General features: G+C 43.5%; 1 protein-coding gene across 2 annotated transcripts in view; it reads left to right on the forward strand.

Annotated features, from left to right (window-relative positions):
* The window catches only part of LOC309332440 (uncharacterized protein), a 145,489-nt gene that overhangs the window by 39,421 nt on the left and 84,115 nt on the right, over positions 1-21,953 (forward strand). For both annotated transcript variants that reach the window (XR_014152079.1, XM_081845644.1), the window contains exons 4-5: positions 17,567-17,628; positions 20,091-20,206. Coding sequence is in view for 1 of the 2 variants with exons in the window: in XM_081845644.1 (XP_081701770.1) it covers positions 17,567-17,628; positions 20,091-20,206 (178 nt within the window). In the remaining variant the exon portion in view is untranslated. The remainder of the gene's footprint in view (positions 1-17,566; positions 17,629-20,090; positions 20,207-21,953) is intronic.

A 21,953-nucleotide genomic window follows, 5' to 3' on the forward strand; every position in this document is an offset into this window, starting at 1 on the left:
CTGCTCTGGTTTGCCAGAAGTGGCTTAGTCATGCTGGCCACATGACCCGGAAGCTGTACGCCGGCCAATAAAGCGAGAGGAGCGCCGCAACCCCAGAGTCGGCCACGACTGGACCTAATGGTCAGGGGTCCCTTTACCTTTACCTTACATATTCAGAAAAGGCCTCCCCATAGTGCACTACCCTATAAGCAACAGGAATACAAAACAAACAAACACTTGTTTCAATCCTAGGGGTGTGGGTTTGCGTGCTGTAGCCTTGTAATCAAATCTTCCCATCTCAATAGCTGAGAATTACCGTGAATTATTGTTATCTCATTCATTCCCACATCCTTTCCTTTGTGTCGATAATATAATTTTTCACATAAGCAGACTGAGGATATCGAAGTCATAGCATAAGTCAATTTAATAATTGGGGGGAGGGGTAATTGCAGTTGAAACAAAAGAAAAATTGTACTAGTATGAGTAACCTTCCACAAGGAAAATGAAATATAGTTTTGCAATTGGTCCCACTAGTCCACTGTTTTAGAATAGAGATCCCAGCTGTCTTGTAACCATAGCAGCACATCTGCTCTGTTAAAATATACTGTCTATTTATTCACAATGCCGCTCTAAACTCTAACAGACAGACAGCGCTGTGAGCTCTTAAACACTGAATCTAAATCTAAATGCATCCAATAATTAAACCAAGAAGCTGGATTATTTCTTAGTGGCTGCTCCTTGGTCACCTGAAACAACCATCCTAAGCATACCATTGTTAAAAGCGTATCTCTCCGTTATGCTTAAATCCTTTGACAGCCCCTCGAGTCAAAGGAAATGTGTGGATCTAAAAACCCACTTGAGATTCTGACACATCCCATAGAAGATCAGGAAAAAAACCCCATTCCTTTCTAGAACTTCTCTCAGCAACACCCTCAACCCTTTCTCGCCACTAGCTGATGCCACAGGACCATAGCTGTCAAGCGTCCCTTATTTGGCGGGACAGTCCCTTATCCCAGCGCCGTGTCCCGCTGCTGTCCCTTATTGATGATGTCCCTTAAATTTCCCGGGTTTCAAAGGAAGCAGCTCCTCTCCCTCCCTCCCTGCCGGCCAGGGAGGAGGGAGGCTCCAACTGTGTTGCTTGGCTGCGTTGCTCACCCAATAAGGAGTCTAAGAACAACTGGAGGGGGGGTGGAGCTTGCATGCCTTGTGCCGATCAAATCGTCCGTGTTGCCTGGGGACTCGCCTTTGCTCAGCGCTTCCCAGCGGAGAGGTGACGGTGGTTTTCCTTGCTGCATCCCCTTTGCCGGGTTGCTGCGCTGTGGGAACCACCACTTGAGGCTTCGTTTGGCTGCTGCTTGACTAAAATCCCTTATTTTGGCTGCTGATCCCTTATTTTTGAGGCTGCTGGTCCCTTATTTTCAAATCTGTAAGTTGACAGCTATGCACAGAACCCAATCTGAGGTGAATGAGCTCTGGCTGTGCCCCCAAGAAAGAATACATCCCTCTGTCTTGAATTTTCTGACATTCAGCAAGGAGTTGGAGCCTGTGGCTGCGTTGCGTCTCCTAATGTCCTTTTTCTGACTTCTGGGGTTGGTTTCAATCTCTTTTTTTACTGGTTTACTTCCAGTCCACCCAAGTTGGAGACCGGAGTGCTTCCTGGCTTTTATTCCCTCCGTCCCCAGAAAGAAAGAAACGGATCTCTACATTTGCACATCCAAGGCAGCATAAATATAATATAAAGTGACTAATTTAATACTGCTTGTAACGAAATCCAATTAAAAGAATAATATACTTGGGGCAGGGCGGAGAGAAATCGACTCGGTTACAACACTTCCCTAATGGCCTTCTGGAGAGTTCTCTTCCTCTTCAGGATGAAACCAGACCTGTCATTATTTTAAATTACTTGCTGCATTCTCCAGTACCCAGAATCCTCATCTGCTCCAATAATTGCAAGTCACTGTGAGCACGGTATGAATCAAAATGACTGGGAGATTTTTCTCTGATTTTCCAATTCTGGAAGGCATATTTCCCTCCATTGTGTTCTGCAGCCGACAGGCGAAATTACCTCGATTAGCATGGGCATTAAAATACTGAGGAGCGGAGACATTACAAATGATGGATTTGGGCATGTGTTTGAAGTGGTAGCAGCTCCTCCTGAAACGTGCTACTACCTGGGGCTGGTGGAAATTGTTTTCAAAAAAACCCTGGACTGCAGGGCTCCAGTAGCACAAGTCAGCAACGCTAGTGCTGTCACTAGTTTGTCGCTAGTGAAACAAGGTCTCATTCAGAGTAGTGTTATAAGAAAAAACTGCTCCTTTTCCCTTATGGCGTATCCAAGAGCCCGTATAGAGTCCTTAAGTGGGTTCTGTATCCGTAGGAGAAAATAACAGAGGCCAACCAGAGAATATCGAGAAGCAAAGCAGCTAGTAAGCCTGGTCTTTATTAAACTGTTGCAACAGGGTGCTCACCCCCCACCCAACGCAAGAGGGAAGAGGAACCCAGAACAATGGTGTGCAAGCCCTTATATAGACTTTTGAAATTGCCACCCTGTAGCTCAAGACCCCCCCCCCAATACATCATACATACATCACAGAAGGGGCAGTCTACAGCAGAATCCTGTCCGGCAGGAAACCTGTTAATGGGTTTACCTGGGCAGCCTGGCCATTATTTTGTGATGGTAAATACTTAGTATCCGAATCTCTTACGCATATTTGTCCAAAGACAATTGGAAAGCTTTCCCCATTTCTTTCCTCCTTGCAGAGAAATATTTGAGGTCAATTTGGGAGAGTCAAAATGGTTTCAGGATTGTTCTGTACTATTTCAGACACGTGCTTTATATACTTATGCATGTGTTTGCCTGGTACATTTATGAACATTTATTTTATATCCTAGACCCTATAATTCTCGTAACCGTAGCATGAATTTCAAGAGGCATGTGTGAATTGGGGGGGGGGGGCTTCACATTTAAATGCCGGCCAAACCATAGCTGTCAACTTTCAGATTTGAAAATAAGGGAACAGCAGCCTCACCTGTCCCAGGGACAGTCTATGGGATATCTAACAATCCGGGATAGCAGCGGGAAGCAGCGGGAAACGGCGCTGGAATAAGGCAATTTCCCACAAATATAGGGAAGGTTGACAGGTATGGCCCAAACTGTATTTCCCTACCCTTCTCAAACTGTAGTCAAATCCTGAATTTCCTTGGTCTGGGGGCCTACGTTGCTTCCCTACCTTTGCTGATGGCAGTTTGAGTGCTTTGGGCGATCCAATCATTATGCTGCTCTCAGAATGAGGCTAAAGTTCAGTCCAAGCGCAGCTAAACACTGCCAGCCACAATCATTTCAAATTCCTCTAAGATTTGTTGGCGAAAATTCCCTCAAAATTCCTGCTGGCTATATCGGGGGTCCAAGTTCTAAAACACTCAAGTGCAACAGTTCTCATTAATGAATTATTATTCCCCTCTTGAGAGCTCCAAATAACATGGTCAGTACGATGCCAAGTCTTTATTGCTATAATATTCCGAAGTTGATGAGCACATTTATTGTATGGCCTGTGTACTCCATCTGTTGGTGACAGATGTGCACTGCATTCTAAACAATTCTTGTTGCTAAATTGGATCTATTAAGGCAGGAATCGTACAAGCAGTACATTGTTTTCTTGGTATTCGCACTCTCTTAAACTTCCTTTGCAAGGAACTCTTAAAGCAAGAGTCTGCTTCTGTTCTGGATTTTTTGGGGCTTGTTCTGAATGTTGTTGCCTACAGTGATGATCATACACATAGCTGTCAACCCTCCCTTATTTGGCAGGAAACGCCCTTATCCCAGCGCCGTGTCCCGCTGCTGTCCTTTATTGATGATGTCCCTTAAATTTCCCGGGTTTCAAAGGAAGCAGCTCCTCTCCCTCCCTCCCTACCGGCCAGGGAGGAGGGAGGCTCCAAATGTGTTGCTTGGCTGCGTTGCTCACCCAATAAGGAGTCTAAGAACGAATGGGGGGTGGAGCTTGCATGCCTTGTGCCGATCTAATCGGCCACGTTGCCTGGGGACTCGCCTTTGCTCAGCGCTTCCCAGCGGAGAGGTGACGGTGGTTTTCCTTGCTGCATCCCCTTTGCCAGGTTGCTGCGCTGTGGGAACCACCACTTGAGGCTTCGTTTGGCTGCTGGCTGGGCTTCCTGCCTTTGGCCCGGAGGGGCTCAGAAGTTGAACATACCTGTGCTGGGAAAATCCCTTATTTTGGCTGCTGATCCCTTATTTTCGAGGCTGCTGGTCCCTTATTTTCAAATCTGTAAGTTGACAGTTATGATCATACGTTTCAACTAATTACCCAAATGCTCTTTTGCATGGAGCACTGTGGAGTAGCCATTATTGGCACTTTGATATAAGATCCATAAATATGACATCTTGGATTTCAGCCATCCTGACTTAAGAACAAGTTGTTGTTTGTTATCGGTATCGTGACTTCCTAAATACAGAATCTGTTGGGGCTGCTAGTTGACTTGTTTTTTCAACACAAACCACAGAGCAGAACCCCTTTGCCCCATTTTGGGGGGCAGCAGGCTAGTTTGGGGACTCAGGGCAGGCCAGAGGGTACCCAGCTCTGTCTTCCAACTAGGGATGGGAAATATATTTGGTCCAATTCTCCTTTTAATGCAAATCTGCCTAACTCACACTTCCTGAAACAATATGTGAACCCAGCCACAGGCAGCCTTCAAAATACAGTGGACGCTTGGGTTGTGAACATGATCCGTGCGGGATGCATGTTTGCAACCTGCAGCGTTCGCAACCCGCAGTGGCGCATCTGTGCATGTGCGGGTTGCGATTCGGCTCTTCTGCGCATGTACAAAACATGATTTAGCGCTTCGGCGCATGCGTGACCCCCCAAACCCGGAAGTAACCAGTACTTCCGGGTTTCAGCGGGTCCGTAACCTGAAAAAACACAATCTGAAGAGTCTGTAACCCGATGTATGACTGTACATGTATTACTGTGTGAGAGAGAGTTGTTAGGGAGGAGTGGTACCTCTGGTGTGGTCTTTCTGGGGTAGTTTGTAAACCCTTGGTCCCCACCCAGCACTCAGCTCTCACCTGTGGCTCCTAGAAGCTGTCAGCATGTGACAGTGGCCACAATCCTGGAAACGGCTTTGGCTGCCCGACTAAACTGGGTGAGGGTATCCAATGGGTTTCAAACCCTCCGTGAGTTAGGGACTTGCCCTGCATGTGAAGATAGGTTCTGGCCGGTTGAGCAGACGAGACCAATAGCGGGTCGAACAGTCAAGAAGGCAATTTCTACATGTGATACAAAGGGAAGTGAAGGGCAGATGGGATTCATCAACTTGCGAAGGTAGCCCATCTAGAAGAAAGCCAGCTCAGATCGCAAATGTCTGCTGCCTTGTGGGATATATCTGGGAGAAGAAAAGGCCGAGTAAACCCTACACAAATCCAGAATGGAGTCCCTAAAATGGTTGGGTGGAGCCTTGTACGTTTCTATAAACTTATTGTCCCATCTTGTTGTTCATTCATTCATTCATTCATTCGTTCATTCATTCATAGGTTTCTACACTGTTCTTGACACCTCCCTTTCCATGGCACCTGAAATTTGTAATGGAGGTGCCAGGCAAGCCTCCCTGGGGAGGGCATTCTTCAAGTGGGGAGCCACTGCATTCTGCACCGGCTGAAATTTCTGAACTGTCTTCAGAGGCAGCCCTACGTATAACATATTGCAGTAATCTAACCTTGAGGTTACCAGAGCATAGACAACGGTAGTTAGGTAGTTTTTTGGGGGGGAAATAATTTTTATTAAGTTTTCCATTTAACAATCCAATCATATCACATTAGTTAATCCGAATTATACCAATACATATAATAAAATCCAAATATTTTGCCGAATTTTTCAATTTTTGTTGGGGGTACCCATGCTTCGAGTTCAGTAAGGGTCCAATCATCTCATATTTCTGCTGCTTTGATGTTCACAAATCCCATTTTCCAAACTTCTTGTTGTTATCATTTTTCTTCTTAGTAACCTCTGAGTTGTTTCCACAGGCAAGTTGAAGCAAGCATTATTATGTTTCTGTGTGGACTTTCACGCTGATCCAAAAGTCCTATTAGAGCGGCAGGCGCCATTTCAACGGTTCCGATGAAATAAAGTCTAAGTGTCTGCTCATTAATTTCCCCAGACAGTTGCTTCATAAATCAGCCTTTCCAGAGGAGTTTTTGCCAAATCAGACATACAATCCAAACATGATAACAGAACAGTGACTCGCCTCCCCCTTTGACTGTAAATCTCGCAACAACGTCTGTCTCATAATGGCGGATCCCGATTAGTAACTGCGTCACCCAAAAGCCTTTCGTTTCCTTTCCAGATCTTCCGCAAAACAAAGCCTTTAGTTAATATTTTTATTTCCACACAGTTTATTTTCCAATCTCACTTGCTATCAATCATGTGACGGTTCTTCTAGGGGAGGGGTTGTTAGGTAATGCAGTAATCTAACCTAGAGGTTACCATAGACCACAGTAGTTAGGGTATCTCTGTTCAGAAAGGGGCGCAGCTGGACCATCAGCCAAAGCTAATGGAAGACACTATGGGCCACGGAGCCTCAAGTGACAGCAATGGATTCAAAAGGACCCCCAAGCTACGTATCGGCTCCTTCGAAGGAAGTGTAACCCCATCAAGAGCAGGCAATCTCCCATCCATCATGTCTAGGGATCCACCCACTAACAGCCATATCTGGATTGAGCTTCGGTTTATTGAATCAAGACATAAATATCTGGTCATCTCTTTTAGAAAACAGACTAAACAATATTATTTTCAAGCACATGATTGTTATGTACTGAAGTTCTCACCCTGGGCCAGCAGGGGGATACTGTAGATAGTTATGCAAATAAGGGATTGAAAGTGACGTTCAGTGACTGGATAGTTTTAGAAAGTTGTTACAGTTACGCTGTACTGGAGCTCTATATAAGCAGGCTGACTGAACCCTACAGTTCAGTTCTGTCCTGGCCTCTGAATAAACAAGAGCTGTTTGAAGAATCGCTGTGTCGTCTGATATGTTCACCCACAACTTAACAATGATCATGTACAAAACAGAAGACAAGTCAAATGAACACCAAAAAGTGATTGGTTGTATTGAACTTTTGACAGCTTTGAGTGGAATTTTCTGGTGACAACTTTGCAAGAAATGAATGCAAGCCATTTAAATTTGGATTCATCTTGTGTATCTGTAATCCCTTTTCAAAAAATCTATGCAAATAACCATTTATCGCCAATAATTAAAATTCAGAGTGGGATGCAATAAGGCTGCTTGATGTCCCCTCTGCTGTTTGCAATTTGTTTAGAGCTTCTTGTCAATTAGGTACAGATGACTAACCAAATTTCAGGAATGAAACATAGTAATATGGAGTGTAAAGATTCTTTATATGCAGATGATGTACTTTTCCTGGCTAATTTGGAGAAATCAATTAATACAATGTTTAATACATTGGATATGTTCAGCAAAGCTTCAGGGTATAAAATTAACATCTATAAAATAAAATGTTTCAGGATTATCATTTCTTCTCGGAACCAATATTCTAATTAGGGAAAGAGCAATTTTCAGTGAGAAGCACACCCATATAATATATAGGCATCTGGATACACTGACACATGAATATACTATAACTACAAGCAGCTGACATTGCAGGTGGAGAAAGAAATAGAAATATTATCAATAATTTCTTTTCTGAAATATTCATAAACTTAAACATAGCAATAAAAGTACAAAAAATAATTTATTTAATTTCCCCCCTCTATTTATTTCTTGTTCTTCTTTAAGTATTTATCTTCATACAGTTTTCTTCTCTCATTTACTCATAGGTCTATAACATTTCAACAGATTCATTAATGATACCAGTTGTTAAGGAAGTCGTTAGAACAGCAACAACACAAAACCAAAGAGTGAGTCACCGTATGTGTGTTACAAAATTGGGAGAGATCTGTTTTAAATGCAATAATGTCTATGGGTAGTCACAAATTATTCTGAGTGATTCTGCCATTAAAGATCAATTTATGGCAAAACAGCAGTTTCCTGGGCTGAATGAACTGATGCCTGCGAAAAACCAAAGCGCTCTAAATGGCTTTCCGTGTTTTTATTCCCGCCACTGACCAGCTTCAGCTAATTATTTCGAAATTCAGAGTCACTGAGCAAATATTTGCTCTATTACCTCACCAAATTGGCCCTGTCCTGATTGCTTCATTCCGGGAATGAATGTGGCCTTCTCCTCTTGCTTTAATGTGACCATAATTGCTTTTGGGTATGGAGGTCAGAGCCCAGTAATTCTCAACAGCCCGGCCATGCAACCGTACAGAAATAAATTTCAATGTTAAGGATTGATTCTATTGATTTGCCTCTGGAGCCCAGAACCTAGCTTGCCCCAGTGAAAAACTTCCTCCACCCGATGTTTAGTCTTAGATTACATGCACAATAAATTGAATGTGGACACAGGCAACAGCACATCCAAGCTCTGAAGGATTTGATTTAACTGTAGTGTAAGGAATGCCATACAGGGACGCGGGGGGCACTGTGATCTAAACCACTGAGCCTAGGGCTTGCCGATCAGAAGGTCAGCGGTTCGAATCCCCGTGATGGGGTGAGCTCCCGTTGTTCGGTCCCTGCTCCTGCCCACCTAGCAATTCGAAAGCACGTCAAGTGCAAGCAGATAAATAGGTACCACTCCGGCGGGAAGGTAAACGGCGTTTCCATGTGCTGCTCTGGTTCGCCAGAAGTGGCTTAGTCATGCTGGCGGCTTAGTCATGTACGCTGGCTCCCTCGGCCAATAAAGCGAGATGAGCACCGCAACCCCAGAGTTGTCTACGACTGGACCTAATGGTCAGGGGTCTCTTTACCTTTTAAGGAATGCCATAAACCTTCCTGGTTGGCACTATGGTAGCCAATGTGATTCTGTCCCCAGCCTGTATGGCTAAATCAGGGCCGGATTCAGGTCTGATGAGGCCCTAACCTACTGAAGGTAGTGGGGCCCTTTCTATGTCCAGCTGTCCTTCATCAACAACAAATTGTTGCTGTTCTTTTGTGTTGAATATATGCTACATGGTAATTTATGGACCTAATACGTATCTCAAGCCATTTGCACATAAGAAAATATGCATTTTATCAAAGTAATTGTTGAATTGAAATGCAATTAAGAAGAAGTATATTAAACCTGCATCAATAGGAGTATAGCATCTAGATCAAGGGAAGTAATAGTGCCACTGTATTCTGCTCTGGTCAGACCTCACCTGGAGTACTGTGTCCAGTTCTGGGCACCACAGTTCAAGAAGGACACTGACAAACTGGAACGTGCCCAGAGGAGGGCAACCAAAATGGTCAAAGGCCTGGAAACGATGCCTTATGAGGAACGGCTAAGGGAGCTGGGCATGTTTAGCCTGGAGAAGAGGAGGTTAAGGGGTGATATGATAGCCATGTTCAAATATATAAAAGGATGTCACATAGAGGAGGGAGAAAGGTTGTTTTCTGCTGCTCCAGAGAAGCGGACACGGAGCAATGGTTCCAAACTACAAGAAAGAAGATTCCACCTAAACATTAGGAAGAACTTCCTGACAGTAAGAGCTGTTCGACAGTGGAATTTGCTGCCAAGGAGTGTGGTGGAGTCTCCTTCTTTGGAGGTCTTTAAGCAGAGGCTTGACAACCATATGTCAGGAGTGCTCTGATGGTGTTTCCTGCTTGGCAGGGGGTTGGACTCGATGGCCCTTGTGGTCTCTTCCAACTCTATGATTCTATGATTCTATGATTCTATGAAACCAGAGCAAACCAGTGATATTTTTTTTTAAAAAAAGATTCTTGAATCTTTGATGATACTGATTTCAGAAGCACTTTGTGCCATATACTTTTCCATTTAAAGGGGTCAAAATTGTAACCCAAATCCTTTCCCCAACATTTTTTTTGGTAATCCTGTTAGATCACCTGCATCTAATTTTGCCAGTATACGACACATTTGGGTAAATCTATCCTTGGCATTAAAGTTACGTGCCACAATCAAGTTTTCAAATGACGTTAATTCTCGTCTTGCTTGCTGTTTAACGATACCATTTTACTATAAAGGAGCTAACTTGTTCAAACTATGCGCTCTAGCTCATTTAACATTCCTCAGGATTTCTTATCCTTTTCTTAAGCTGGCCATTATTATAGAAATCCCTAATGCCACATAATCCTTTTATTGACCATTAAAAAGGAAACATGGGTTCTATTCTTGTCAGAGAAAAGATTTTAAAAGGGAGTAAATGGGGACTGGGTAGGAACCAGTTGCTTCCGTCTCGATTTGAAAATTGCAACTGCAGTTTTGAGGAAGGGACTTTGTAAGCAATATAGGGGGAGGCCCCCGACACAGAGTTGCGGTTGAACTGTTTTTGTTCTTCCCTACTTGCATTGCAAAAACCAGATGCTTAATGAGATAAAAGGATGATGATGAAGCCATAATGTTGATGTGATGTATTGAGATAATGGGTTCCTGAGTTCCAGGAGCTGTAAATTTTCTCTGACAGATATCGATACTATGCTGACAGTAAACTGGATGTCATCTGCATTTAGCTGATCTGTTTTTATTAACCACAGGCACGTTTCAATCATAAACCCGGCCTGTTCAGTTCCTGGAGAAATCAATTCAATGCAAAGGAGTTCTTATCTGTACATTAACGTGAAATGTTGGCTTTGCGCATAGTCTGGATTAGGCCAGCAGCACATCTGGTCCAGCATTCTGTTCTCACAGCGGCCAACCAGATGCCTGTGGCAAGGACTTATAGGAAGGACCATAATGCAATAGTTAGGGCCGGATTTAGGTTTGATGAGACCCTAAGCTACTGGAGGTAATGGGACCCTTTATATATCCAGCTGTCCTTTGTCAACAATTGTCACTGGTTTTTGTGCTGAATATATGCTATATGGTAATTTATGGACCTAATAGGTATCTAAAGCCATTTGCACATAACAAAATATGTATTTTATCCAAGTACTTGTTGCAACCTGTTGTCTTTGTCCATTGAGTTTTCCTGGCAGGGATACTGGAGTGGCTTGCCGGTTCCTGCTCCAGGTGGATCATGTTTGGTCAAAATTCTCTACTATGACCTGTCCATCTTGGGTGACCCTGCACGGCATAGCTCATAGCTTCTCTGAGTTATTCAAGCCCCTTCGCCACAGCAAGGCAATATAGTTAAAGCTATGGTTTTCCCAGTTGTGATGTATGGAAGTGAGAGCTGGACCATAAAGAAGGCTGATCGCCAAAGACTTGATGCTTTTGAATTATGGTGCTGGAGGAGATTCTTGAGAGTCCCATGGACTGCAAGAAGATCAAACTGATCCATTCTTAAGGAAATCAGCCCTGAGTGCTCACTGGAAGGACAGATCGTGAAGCTGAGGCTCCAATACTTTGGCCACCTCATGAGAAGAGAAGACTCCCTGGAAAAGACCCTGATGTTGGGAAAGATGGAGGGCACAAGGAGAAGGGGACAACAGAGGATGAGGTGGTTGGACAGCATTCTCAAAGCTACCAGCATGAGTTTGACTAAACTGCGGGAGGCAGTGGAAGACAGGAGTGCCTGGCGTGCTCTGGTCAATGGAGTCACAAAGAGTCAGACACGACTAAACGACTAAACAACAACAACAACAACTGTTGCAACCAGTCCATGCAGAATGTAGGCACCCTATATATAGAAATGGGCAAACCAGTGATATTTTAGGGAGCAGGCTAGCAGGCTTACATCATAGGAGCCTACATAACACAAAACACTGTTGCTGTATGTAGGTTTTATTTTATTTGCTTTTTATCTTCTATTTGGGAACTGTACACCCAGTGTTTTTTTTTTCTTTACATTTATTGGGGGCCCCCAAGAGAGTGGGGCCCTAAGGTATAGCTTGTTTAGCTTGTACGTAAATCCGGCACTGGCAATAGTACTATCCTCACTTGTTATTCCCAGAAACTGGTCTTCAGAGGCATACTGCTGCTGATATCGGTGGCAGAACCATGGATAACCTTTTCTGTGATTTTTGTCTACTCATCTTTTAAAACCTTTCAAGCCAGATCCCACTGCTAACTACCCCCAATTAAACCTGTAGCGAACCTGCCACAGGGTACGCCAATTAATTGAATTTCTAAATCACCACAGGCTTTCTTTGGGGGTTCTGGGAAAACTCAGTGATTTGGAATCTTAACGCAGAAGTTGAACAAATAAGAAAGGCTTTGTTTACCAAATAAAGTTGGCAAAACAAAGATGGGTCAGGAGTCGTGTTCTTTCGGGAAACAGTTGTTGTATTAATTACGCTAAATCTGCAGATGCGGCAGGCGTTGAAACAAAGCAGTAATGCACAGCTTCTCTTGAACTTCAGTTGCTAAAAATCGGTTGGTACACTTGAGGTAGATGTTCAGGTTTCTAGAATAGGTGGCAAAATGCTTGACTCCATTTCTGTTGCTTCACTCTTGTTCCTTTACTTAGTTATGGCAGGTGGTACAGTTAAATACAACTTCCTTCATGGATTGCGATGAAGGAAGGAGATGGTATAAAATGATTAACCCAGGAGGCATCACATCAGTCCCTCTTTTTAGCAGTTTCAGTCGGAAAACTTGAGAGACAAAGTACAAGAAAATACAAAATAAGAAGCCCACTTTGTTGTCCTCCCTACTAAGCCCTTTTCATCCCTTTAAAAATATTCTGTATTTTGTTTTTCGAAATATCTGGAAAGAAATAAAAGGCACTGCTGTGACGCAGTATTTAATTGGGATCCACCATTATGAGACAGACTATTTTGCAGAGATTACGGTAATAGCCATAGGGGGAGGCGAGCCATTACTTTGTTATCGTGCTTGTATTTTAAGTTCGACTTGGCAAATCTTCCCTGGAAAGGTTAATGTGTGCAACTTGTCTGGAAAAATTAATGAGCAAACGTCTAGATTCTATTTCATTGGAACTGAAAAAGATGGCGTCTGCCACCCGAGGAGGACTTTTCATAGAATCATAGAGTTGGAAGAGACCACAAGGGCCATCAAGTTTATCGTTATTTGTGCTGACAGAACAATTGAGAGATAATCTGTGTGGCGGCAATATCAGGAACACACGTGATATCCACACCTTTAACAGTTTCAGTATGACATGGTGGTGGCGGCGGGGGGAAGTGTGCCCTCTATATTTAAGAGTGGCTATTTGTGAAGAAAATGACACAATGGTGATTATCAGTGCCAGAGATCGCAATGAAAGCGAAACTAAGGTAAAAATAAAGTCGGAAATATTGATGATCGATGGCAGAACGCAAGAGCATTCGTTTGTGGTTGATGTTAGAAGCAGAGCAACGGTAAAGAACTGAAATCTACAGCGGTTAAAAAAGCAAATATCGAGCCATTTCTCACTGAGTTGACCTTCAACCCAGGTGAGCAGCATGAAACCATTGCCAGCCATATCTGCCAACCACAGGGACAGCCCTAACATTAGGATTCAGGTAGATTTTGAGAGGGGGGGATTGAAAGAGAGACAAGAAAGTGTGCACTTAAAGCATTAAGATGTCACTTTATTATTTTTTTTAAAAAAATATTTATTAAGATTTTATATAATAGAACAAACATACAACAAAAGAAAAAATACATCAAAAAGAAAAAATACATCACAAAGAAACAAAAAAAGACAATAAAAACATAAACAAGAAAAAATCCAATTTTTAACATTATCTATATAACCTTCTTTCTTGACTTCCTCACATCTCCCTTTTTTGTGTTCCCCTTTACACAATCAAGTTCAGCAAATTCTAACCCTCTTTCAGACCTCATTTATAATTGTATATTTCAACCTATTATGTCTCCAATTTTTCTTCTCTTTTCAAATTCAATTTTTACCTATTCTTTATAACTTAAACCCTTGTGCCATTTTATTTAAGTTTGACATAATATTACTCTGGCCTTTTCCCCCTTTTCGTTTTAAGAATTTTTTGCATACTCCTTTTAACTATATCACTGATGCCATATTCTCTTTAAATCCAACATCATTTTAACATTCAAACATTTTACAATGTTTCTGCAAATAGTCTTTAAACTTCTTTCAGTCCTCTTCCATCGACTCTTCTCCCAGGTCTAATATGTCACTTTAAACCATCACAGCTTCTTCCAAAGAATTCTGGGAGCTGGAATTTGTTAAGGGAGCTGAGAGCTGTGAGGAGAGAACAGGGGCGAGCCAGGGCTGCCCCAACCTTAAATGACCTTTAGTAAGCCCGCCCCTACCGCCAGCCGATTGGCTGGCGCTGTGGGTGATGACTAATAAGGAAATGGGAATCCCTGAGTCCCGCGGGGCTGGCGCCAACCCCGCGAGAATGTAGACGGGGGCGTGAGCCCGCAACCCCCCCTCCTTAGGTCGGGAGTGGCTTTGTCAGGAGACCCCTATTTCCCTCTCAGAGCTACAATTTCCAGAGTTGCCTGTGAGCAGGGATAGATCATCATTGTTTCCTAACAACTCTCAGGACCCAACTAGGCAAAGGTAAAGGGACCCCTGACTACTAGGGTTGCCTTCGTGACCGACTCTGGGGTTGCGGCGCTCATCTCGCTTTATTGGCTGAGGGAGCCTGCATACAGCTTCTGGGTCATGTGGCCAGCATGACTAAGCCGCTTCTGGCGAACCAGAGCAGCACATGGAAACTCCATTTACCTTCCTGCCGGAGCGGTACCTATTTATCTACTTGCACTTTGACGTGCTTTCGAACTGCTAGCTTGGCAGGAGCTGGGACTGAGCAACGGGATCTCACCCCGTCGCGGGGATTTGAACCGCTGACCTTCTGATCGGCAAGTCCTAGGCAAGACCCACAGCGCCAACTGCGTCCCTCAGGACCCAACTACAGTTCCCATAATTCTTTGTGGGAACCCATGCTGTTTAAAGTGGCAACATAGTGCTTTAAATATATGGTGTGAATGTGGCCTTAGCTAACAAGGAGCTGCTCTGAGATGCAATGGAGTTTCCTTCAACAGTGCTGAAGATTTGACTGCCATTCTGGTTAGCTGTTTCTGTAAGCAGAATGTAGGGGTGTGGGGCATCTTCTCCTTCACTTCAGGCAGCAAAACATCTTGGGTGGTATAATAATAATAATAATAATAATAATAATAATAATAATAATAATAATAATAATAATTTTATTTATGCCCCGCCCATCTGGCTGGGTTCCCCCAGCTACCCTGGGCAGTTTACAGCACATTAAAAATGGTAAAACATTAGACATTAAAAATTTCCTGATACAGGGTTGCCTTCAGATGTCTTCTAAAGGTCAGAGAGTTGTTTATTTCCTTGACATCTGATGGGAGGGCGTTCCACAGGGCAGGTGCCACCACCAAGAAGGCCTTCTGCCTGGTTCCCTGTAACTTCGCTTCTCACAGTGAGGGAACCGCCAGAAGGCCCTCGGAGCTGGACCTCAGTGTCTAGACTGAAGGAATGTATCACTTAACGTATATTGTAAGTGATACATTTGAATACCCTGTTAACTTATAAGGGATAAGGAGGCTTTCCTATTCCTAGGTGGAGCTGTCCAAGATATTGCATGGGAACCAAGGGACCATAAGAATAGTGATAGGGTGCATGGTTTTAATGCACAAAGTCCCCAGTTTAAGTCGAAGCATCTTTGTAAAGTGTGCGTGTGTGTGTGTGATAAAGATACTTTGACCTAAACCTGGGACTTTGTTCATGAAAACCATGCCCCTTATCATAGGATTTGACAAGGCCAGTGCTTAGAATGAACTAGTTTGGTTTAGCAAAGTTCAAAAATCCCAGAACAACTACACCATAATTTTTAAATGTGTATTAAGTTCATTTTATGACAGAACCTGGAACCATTTTTGTTTCACCTTTAAGTTCCTCTTCCTACTGTTGTTGTTGTTGTTGTTGTTGTTACTCTGTCGACTCTTTGGGCCTTTTGCATGCTCTAGTTATCTCTCGCTTGGACTACTGCAATGCGCTCTATGTGGGGCTACCTTTGAAGGTGACCCGGAAACTACAACTAATCCAGAATGCGGCAGCTAGACTGGTGACTGGGAGCGGCCGCCGAGACCATATAACACCGGTCTTGAAAGACCTACACTGGCTCCCAGTACATTTCCGAGCACAATTCAAAGTGTTGGTGCTGACCTTTAAAGCCCTAAATGGCCTCGGTCCAGTATACCTGAAGGAGCGTCTCCACCCCCATCGTTCTGCCCAGACACTGAGGTCCAGCGCTGAGGGCCTTCTAGTGTTTCCCTTGCTGTGAGAAGCCAAGTTACAGGGAACCAGGCAGAGGGCCTTCTAGGTAGTGGCACCCAACCTATGGAACGCCCTCCCACCAGATGTCAAAGAGAAAAATAACTACCAAACTTTTAGAAGACATCTGAAGGCAGCCCTGCCAGATGGGTGGGGTAATAATAATAATAATAATAATAATAATAATAATAATTTTTATTTAAGCTCAATAAAAAGCTCAAATAAATTAAACAGTTTGCATTTCATTGCACGTATGTTTAATGTTTTCTTAGTCTTCTTGAGTATATTGTGTACTTCAGCAAAGCAGCTTCTAACACTCTGAGTGCTGAAATATTCATTGCCGAGGATCGAAATGAATTGTGAACTGACTGCATATAGAACTGGAATTAGTGCCTGCTTCTACATGCTGTACTTGAACCGGAACTAGTTAATCTTTAGAATGGACTGTCCAAGCTCAAGAGACAACCAGGGGTCAGGCCAAGGCATTTGCTGCCTGAAACAGGACAATATGGCAGCTTTCTCCCACTTCATGTGGAGAGGCTGACCAGACTGGCAGCTGAATCTTACTTCAACACTGCTGGCAATGGCACAGCATCATTTACCACATGTGAGGGCAGCTTGCCCTCCAACCCTTTGCTGCGGCTCCCTGCCCCCTGTCGCATCTACTGCCTATTGCAGTTGCCCCATCCTGTCTAGTGGTAGGGCCAGCCCTGGAAAAGATCTCCAACTGAAAGCTCTTGCCAGCCAGAGTATACGCAACACTGGGCCACATGGATCCATGATCTGACTTAAGTAGGTTCATGTGTGGATCTACGAGCAACTTTTCAATTTAAATTAAGAAAAGCCATTTTTCTACAAGATGAGAAAGTCTCACACGTGAGATTCATGTTACGTTCATCATTCTCACCAGTGAACCAAACAGCTTGCAGGGATGTCAATAAACTGAAAGCCATCTTTGAAGAACGTCAGAAAGAACAGAACTGGAGCAGCAGCAGAAATGCCACATGTTTGATGTTTTTGAGTCAACAGTCAGCTAATTAATATGCAAATGAAACACAGTGAAGTAAGCAGGGAGGAAAGATGCTGGTGGAAATCTGATTACCATAATTACTCAGGCCATCAAGCAGACTTCCTGCCCGACATTATTTTTAGTCGCAAACTAGGATGACCCCGTGAAAATCTGTTTCGAAGTGAAACAAGGCAGGTTTTTACATAACGGAGAGAGCCTGGGGGTATTCAGAAGAACTTTCCATTCTACATCCTGCTATGGAATCATGACCACCATTTGCTCTGCTGGTATCTCACGGTGAGCCATTTTTGCAGCTGCTGGAATCATCTCTGTCCTTTTCTGTCACCAGGTGTGTGATTTGAAGAAAAGGCAGAGAACAGGTGAAGCGTACCTGTTGCTCCAGCTTTGCAGGTAAGCAAAATCCCATTACTGAAACTGGCAGCCAGGCAAGTGGTGTGTGGGCAGAGAGGAACAGCAGCTACTACCCTTAAGAAAGGCATAGACAAACTTGGCCCTCCAGATGTTTTGGGACTACAACTCCCATCAGCCCTAGCTAACAAAACCAGTGGTCAGGCATGATGGGAATTGTAGTCCTAAAACACCTAGAGGGCTGCCTTAAGAGGAGGAAGGACCAGCTTTCCCCTCCCAAAGTTTTGTGACTGTTTAAGCTTGACCACCAGTGAGGGAAGGGATGCGGGTGGTGCTGTGGGTTAAACCACAGAGCCTAGGACTGGCCAATCAGAAGGTGGGTGGCTCGAATCCCTGTGATGGGGTGAGCTCCCGTTGCTCGGTTCCTGCTCCTGCCAACCTAGCAGATCAAAAGTATGTCAAAAGTGCAAGTAGATAAATAGGTACCACTCCTGAGGGAAGGTAAATGGCGTTTCCATGCGCTGCTCTGGTTCGCCAGAAGTGGCTTAGTCATGCTGGCCACATGACCCGGAAGCTGTACGCTGGCTCCCTCGGCCAATAAAGCAAGATGAGCGCCGCAACCCCAGAGTCAGCCACGACTGGACCTAATGGTCAGGGGTCCTTTTACCTTTACCTTTGGAGGTCTTAAAGCAGAGGCTTGACGACCATATGTCAGGAGTGCTCTGATGGTGTTTCCTGCTTGGCAGGGGGTTGGACTCGATGGCCCTTGTGGTCTCTTCCAACTCTATGATTCTATAATTCTATGATTCTATTATTTTTTATAACAACTTTCATGTTTTGAAGCAACTTCAGAGGTATATTCTAGTGGTGAAGTAGACACCTATAGAAGTCTCAAATGGGATACCACAGACCCTGTGCATGCCATAGACATGCTATGCAATTCGTGAAGCAAAGGTAAAGGGATCCCTGACCCTTAAGTCCAGTCATGGATGACTCTGGGGTTGTGGCGCTCATCTCACTTTACTGGCTGAGGGAGCCGTTGTTTGTCCGCAGTTTTCTGGGTCATGTGGCTAGCTTCTGGCGAACCAGAGCAGCGCACGGAAATGCTGTTTACCTTCCCGCTGGAGCGGTACCTATTTATCTACTTGCACTTTGACATGTTTTCGAACTGCTAGGTTGGCAGGAGCTGGGACCAAACAACATAGTTCACTCCATTGCAGGGAATCGAACCGCCAACCTTCTGATCAGCAAGCCCAAGGCTCAGTGGTTTAGACCACAGTGCCACCTGCATCCCTTCAATCCGTGAATTGAAAATTCCAGCCTAATTGAAAATTCCAGCCTAAATGGTTCACCCTCTGGTTCTCAAATTGCTCTCATGAACTAAGAAGCATCAGCAGGAAGACAGCTTGCACCGGTCAATACCATATTCCCCTAAGGCGGCGTTGTCAGGCATTTCAGTTCAAAATGATGTTGGGGTCTCATATAGCCCATTGCCACTATAAAGGGTAAAGGGACCCCTGACCATTAGGTCCAGTCGTGGCCAACTCTGGGGTTGCAGCGCTCATCTCGCTTTATTGGCCGAGGGAGCCGGCATACAGCTTCCAGGTCATGTGGCCAGCATGACTAAGCCGCTTCTGGCGAACTGGAGCAGCACAGGGAAACACCGTTTACCTTCCCGCCAGAGCGGTACCTATTTATCTACTTGCACTTTGTGCTTTCGAACTGCTAGGTTGGCAGGAGCAGGGACCGAGCAACAGGAGCTCACCCCGTCGCAGGGATTTGAACCACCGACCTTCTGATTGGCAAGTCCTAGGCTCTGTGGTTTATCGCATTAGGGAGGTAGGCATCGTTTGCCTCCAATTAAATTATTAGTTAAAACAACACCATGACGTTATTTTATTTTCTCACTTGTTATATTTTGAATTTGCTGCGGGATTGCTGGACCTCTGGCAGACTTCCATGGCTGTGATAGGATTTCACCCCTTCCTCTCCTACCTCCTTTGGCCCCACCCTTCAAAATCTTCTCTTGGCGGGTTGGGGGAGATTCTCTGGAGAAGATTTGGGGAGAGTGGGTGGGGAAAGAAGAAGAGGAAGTCCTCTCACGCGAGCAGAAGTCCATTCATGTGATATTGGCTGCTGCCCAATACTATTATGTATATAAATGGAAAATAACAGAAAGAACGGGAGGAAATGAACTCACATTGATGCTGCAGGGGACAATCTCTCCTTTCTTGCTGTACATTTTAATATTGAATACAAGTTTCATATTGACTAATTTTTCTGGGTGATGAACATTTGCTTTGCTCACTGCTCTTTGAGGTTAACTGCACACGTATTTCCACTGTTTCCTGTCTTGAAACAACCAAAACATTGCTTACCTTTTCAGGTATATCCTCCCTCCCTCTCTCTCTCTTTCTCTCTCTCACACACTGCGTGGGTTCCGTTCACACAGAAATCCTCTATCGTGAACAAAGGATCTAAATCTCAATCCGGTTTGTTTCCAGCTTGTCTTCGACTAAGAAAGCATCGAACGTCTACATGAATCCAACATCTGGCTGTGTGATGATTTCATTTTTTATCGCCATTGTCTTTCCCAGCTTAGCTGCTGGCTTCAGCAAAGGTGAGTTATTAATAATATAGGACGAGGCTTAGATAGTCCTCCTATATAAAATTATCCAGAAGAGTCATGAAAAATACATTAGAAAGTAGGGTTGTTGTTATTGTTACTACAGTAGTTGTTACTACTGCACTGGGAAATTTTTAACGTCCAATGTTTTACTGTTTTTTATGTGCTGTAAGCTGCCCAGAGTGCCTGGGAAAACCAGATGGGCAGGGTATAAATAATGATGATGATGATGATGATAATTTTATGAACGCCACCATGACCACCATGTATATATGTACATATGGGCCTCCTACAGGCAGAGCCATAGTTATGGGAGGGTTGGGGAGGTTAGCCAGGTGTTTTGCCCCAGGTGAAGCCTCCAGAGGTATACCATTGAGGCTGCCCAGCAAATGCTCATGGGTGGGTGTGCCAAACTGGGTCTTTGACTAGTTTTGCCCCTGCCTACCAGCATCTTGTTGGTCACCATGAGAGTAGGGTGCTAGAAGGACAATTGGCCTGATATAACAAGGCTCTTTTTATGTTTTTATTGTACTTTCGCTATTGTATTAGTACTTAGCTTGAGGCATTTACAATCTAGAAAATAGATACAGGACGGAATTCTTATTCTTATTCTTATTCTTATTCTTATTCTTATTCTTATTCTTATTCTTATGCATTACCTTCCTTAAGGTTACTTGGAGATTGACGCCTGTTCGGCTGCAGTCCATTACAGGGATTTGATAATGTTATGATTTCTGTTTCATTTTAAAAAAACATAGCCTTAGCTTTGGAAAAAACCTCTCATTTACGTGCACTTTTAGTGATGGGATTTTGATGTTGTTGTTTTCATGCATTCTTGTTTTCACAAAAACATTTAACTGAGAGCTGCTTGAGGCGGAACGCTAGTTTTGAAAAGCTGCATGCAAAATTAATTAAGTAAATAAGTGAGAGACCAGCAGGGACTGCATTTCTCTGTTGCTATAATTCTTGAGACGTTACTGGGCGACTGCTAAAGAAGTAGATGTCTAAAATAAAATTAAAATAAACTTTTGTGCAAAGTTCATTTATTTATTTTCCCAATAATAACTCACCCTTAAATCCAAAGTTTCCTAGGATAGTGTGCACCTAAACTCATTCTTTTTTCTTTTTCTTTAAAAATCCAAATATTGAAAAACCTCCAAATACTAAAACGTAACATATAGAATTGCATGATTGTTCTTACTAATTTTAATATTGTGGGAACTGCAAATATTTAAAAAACCCTCTAACATTCCAGATATTTTTTTAAAAAACCTCCAAATATTAAAATCTCACATGCAGAATTACATAATTGTCTTAACTGATTTTAATATTGTGGGACCTTATGGTGAACGGCAGGTAAGAAATGTTGTTGTTGTTGTTGTTGTTGTTGTTGTTGTTGTTGTTGTTGTTGTTGTTGTTGTTGTCTAATACTAACACTACTACTATTAATACCATAAAAACTACTAAGTATAATACAACAGCAAGCCATAAGCAGAAGAGATCAGCTCTTTTACCCAAGTTAAGTTAATAATGAAGCTAAATAGCAAGGGAGGAGAACTGTATTTCAAAGGGAGGAAATTCTACACCTGTGGTGCCAAAACAGAGAAGGCCATGCTCTCAGATGCTGCATTACAAACTATAGTCATTGATGGAACTATGACTAGGTCTTCTCCTGCAGAACTTAAGGCACGTGTCAGCTGAATTCTGCTCACATGTTGAATATATGCCTGGTTTTATTTGA

This window comes from Podarcis erhardii (genome assembly GCF_964252035.2).
Source record: "Podarcis erhardii genome assembly, chromosome: 1".
NCBI lineage: Eukaryota > Metazoa > Chordata > Lepidosauria > Squamata > Lacertidae > Podarcis > Podarcis erhardii.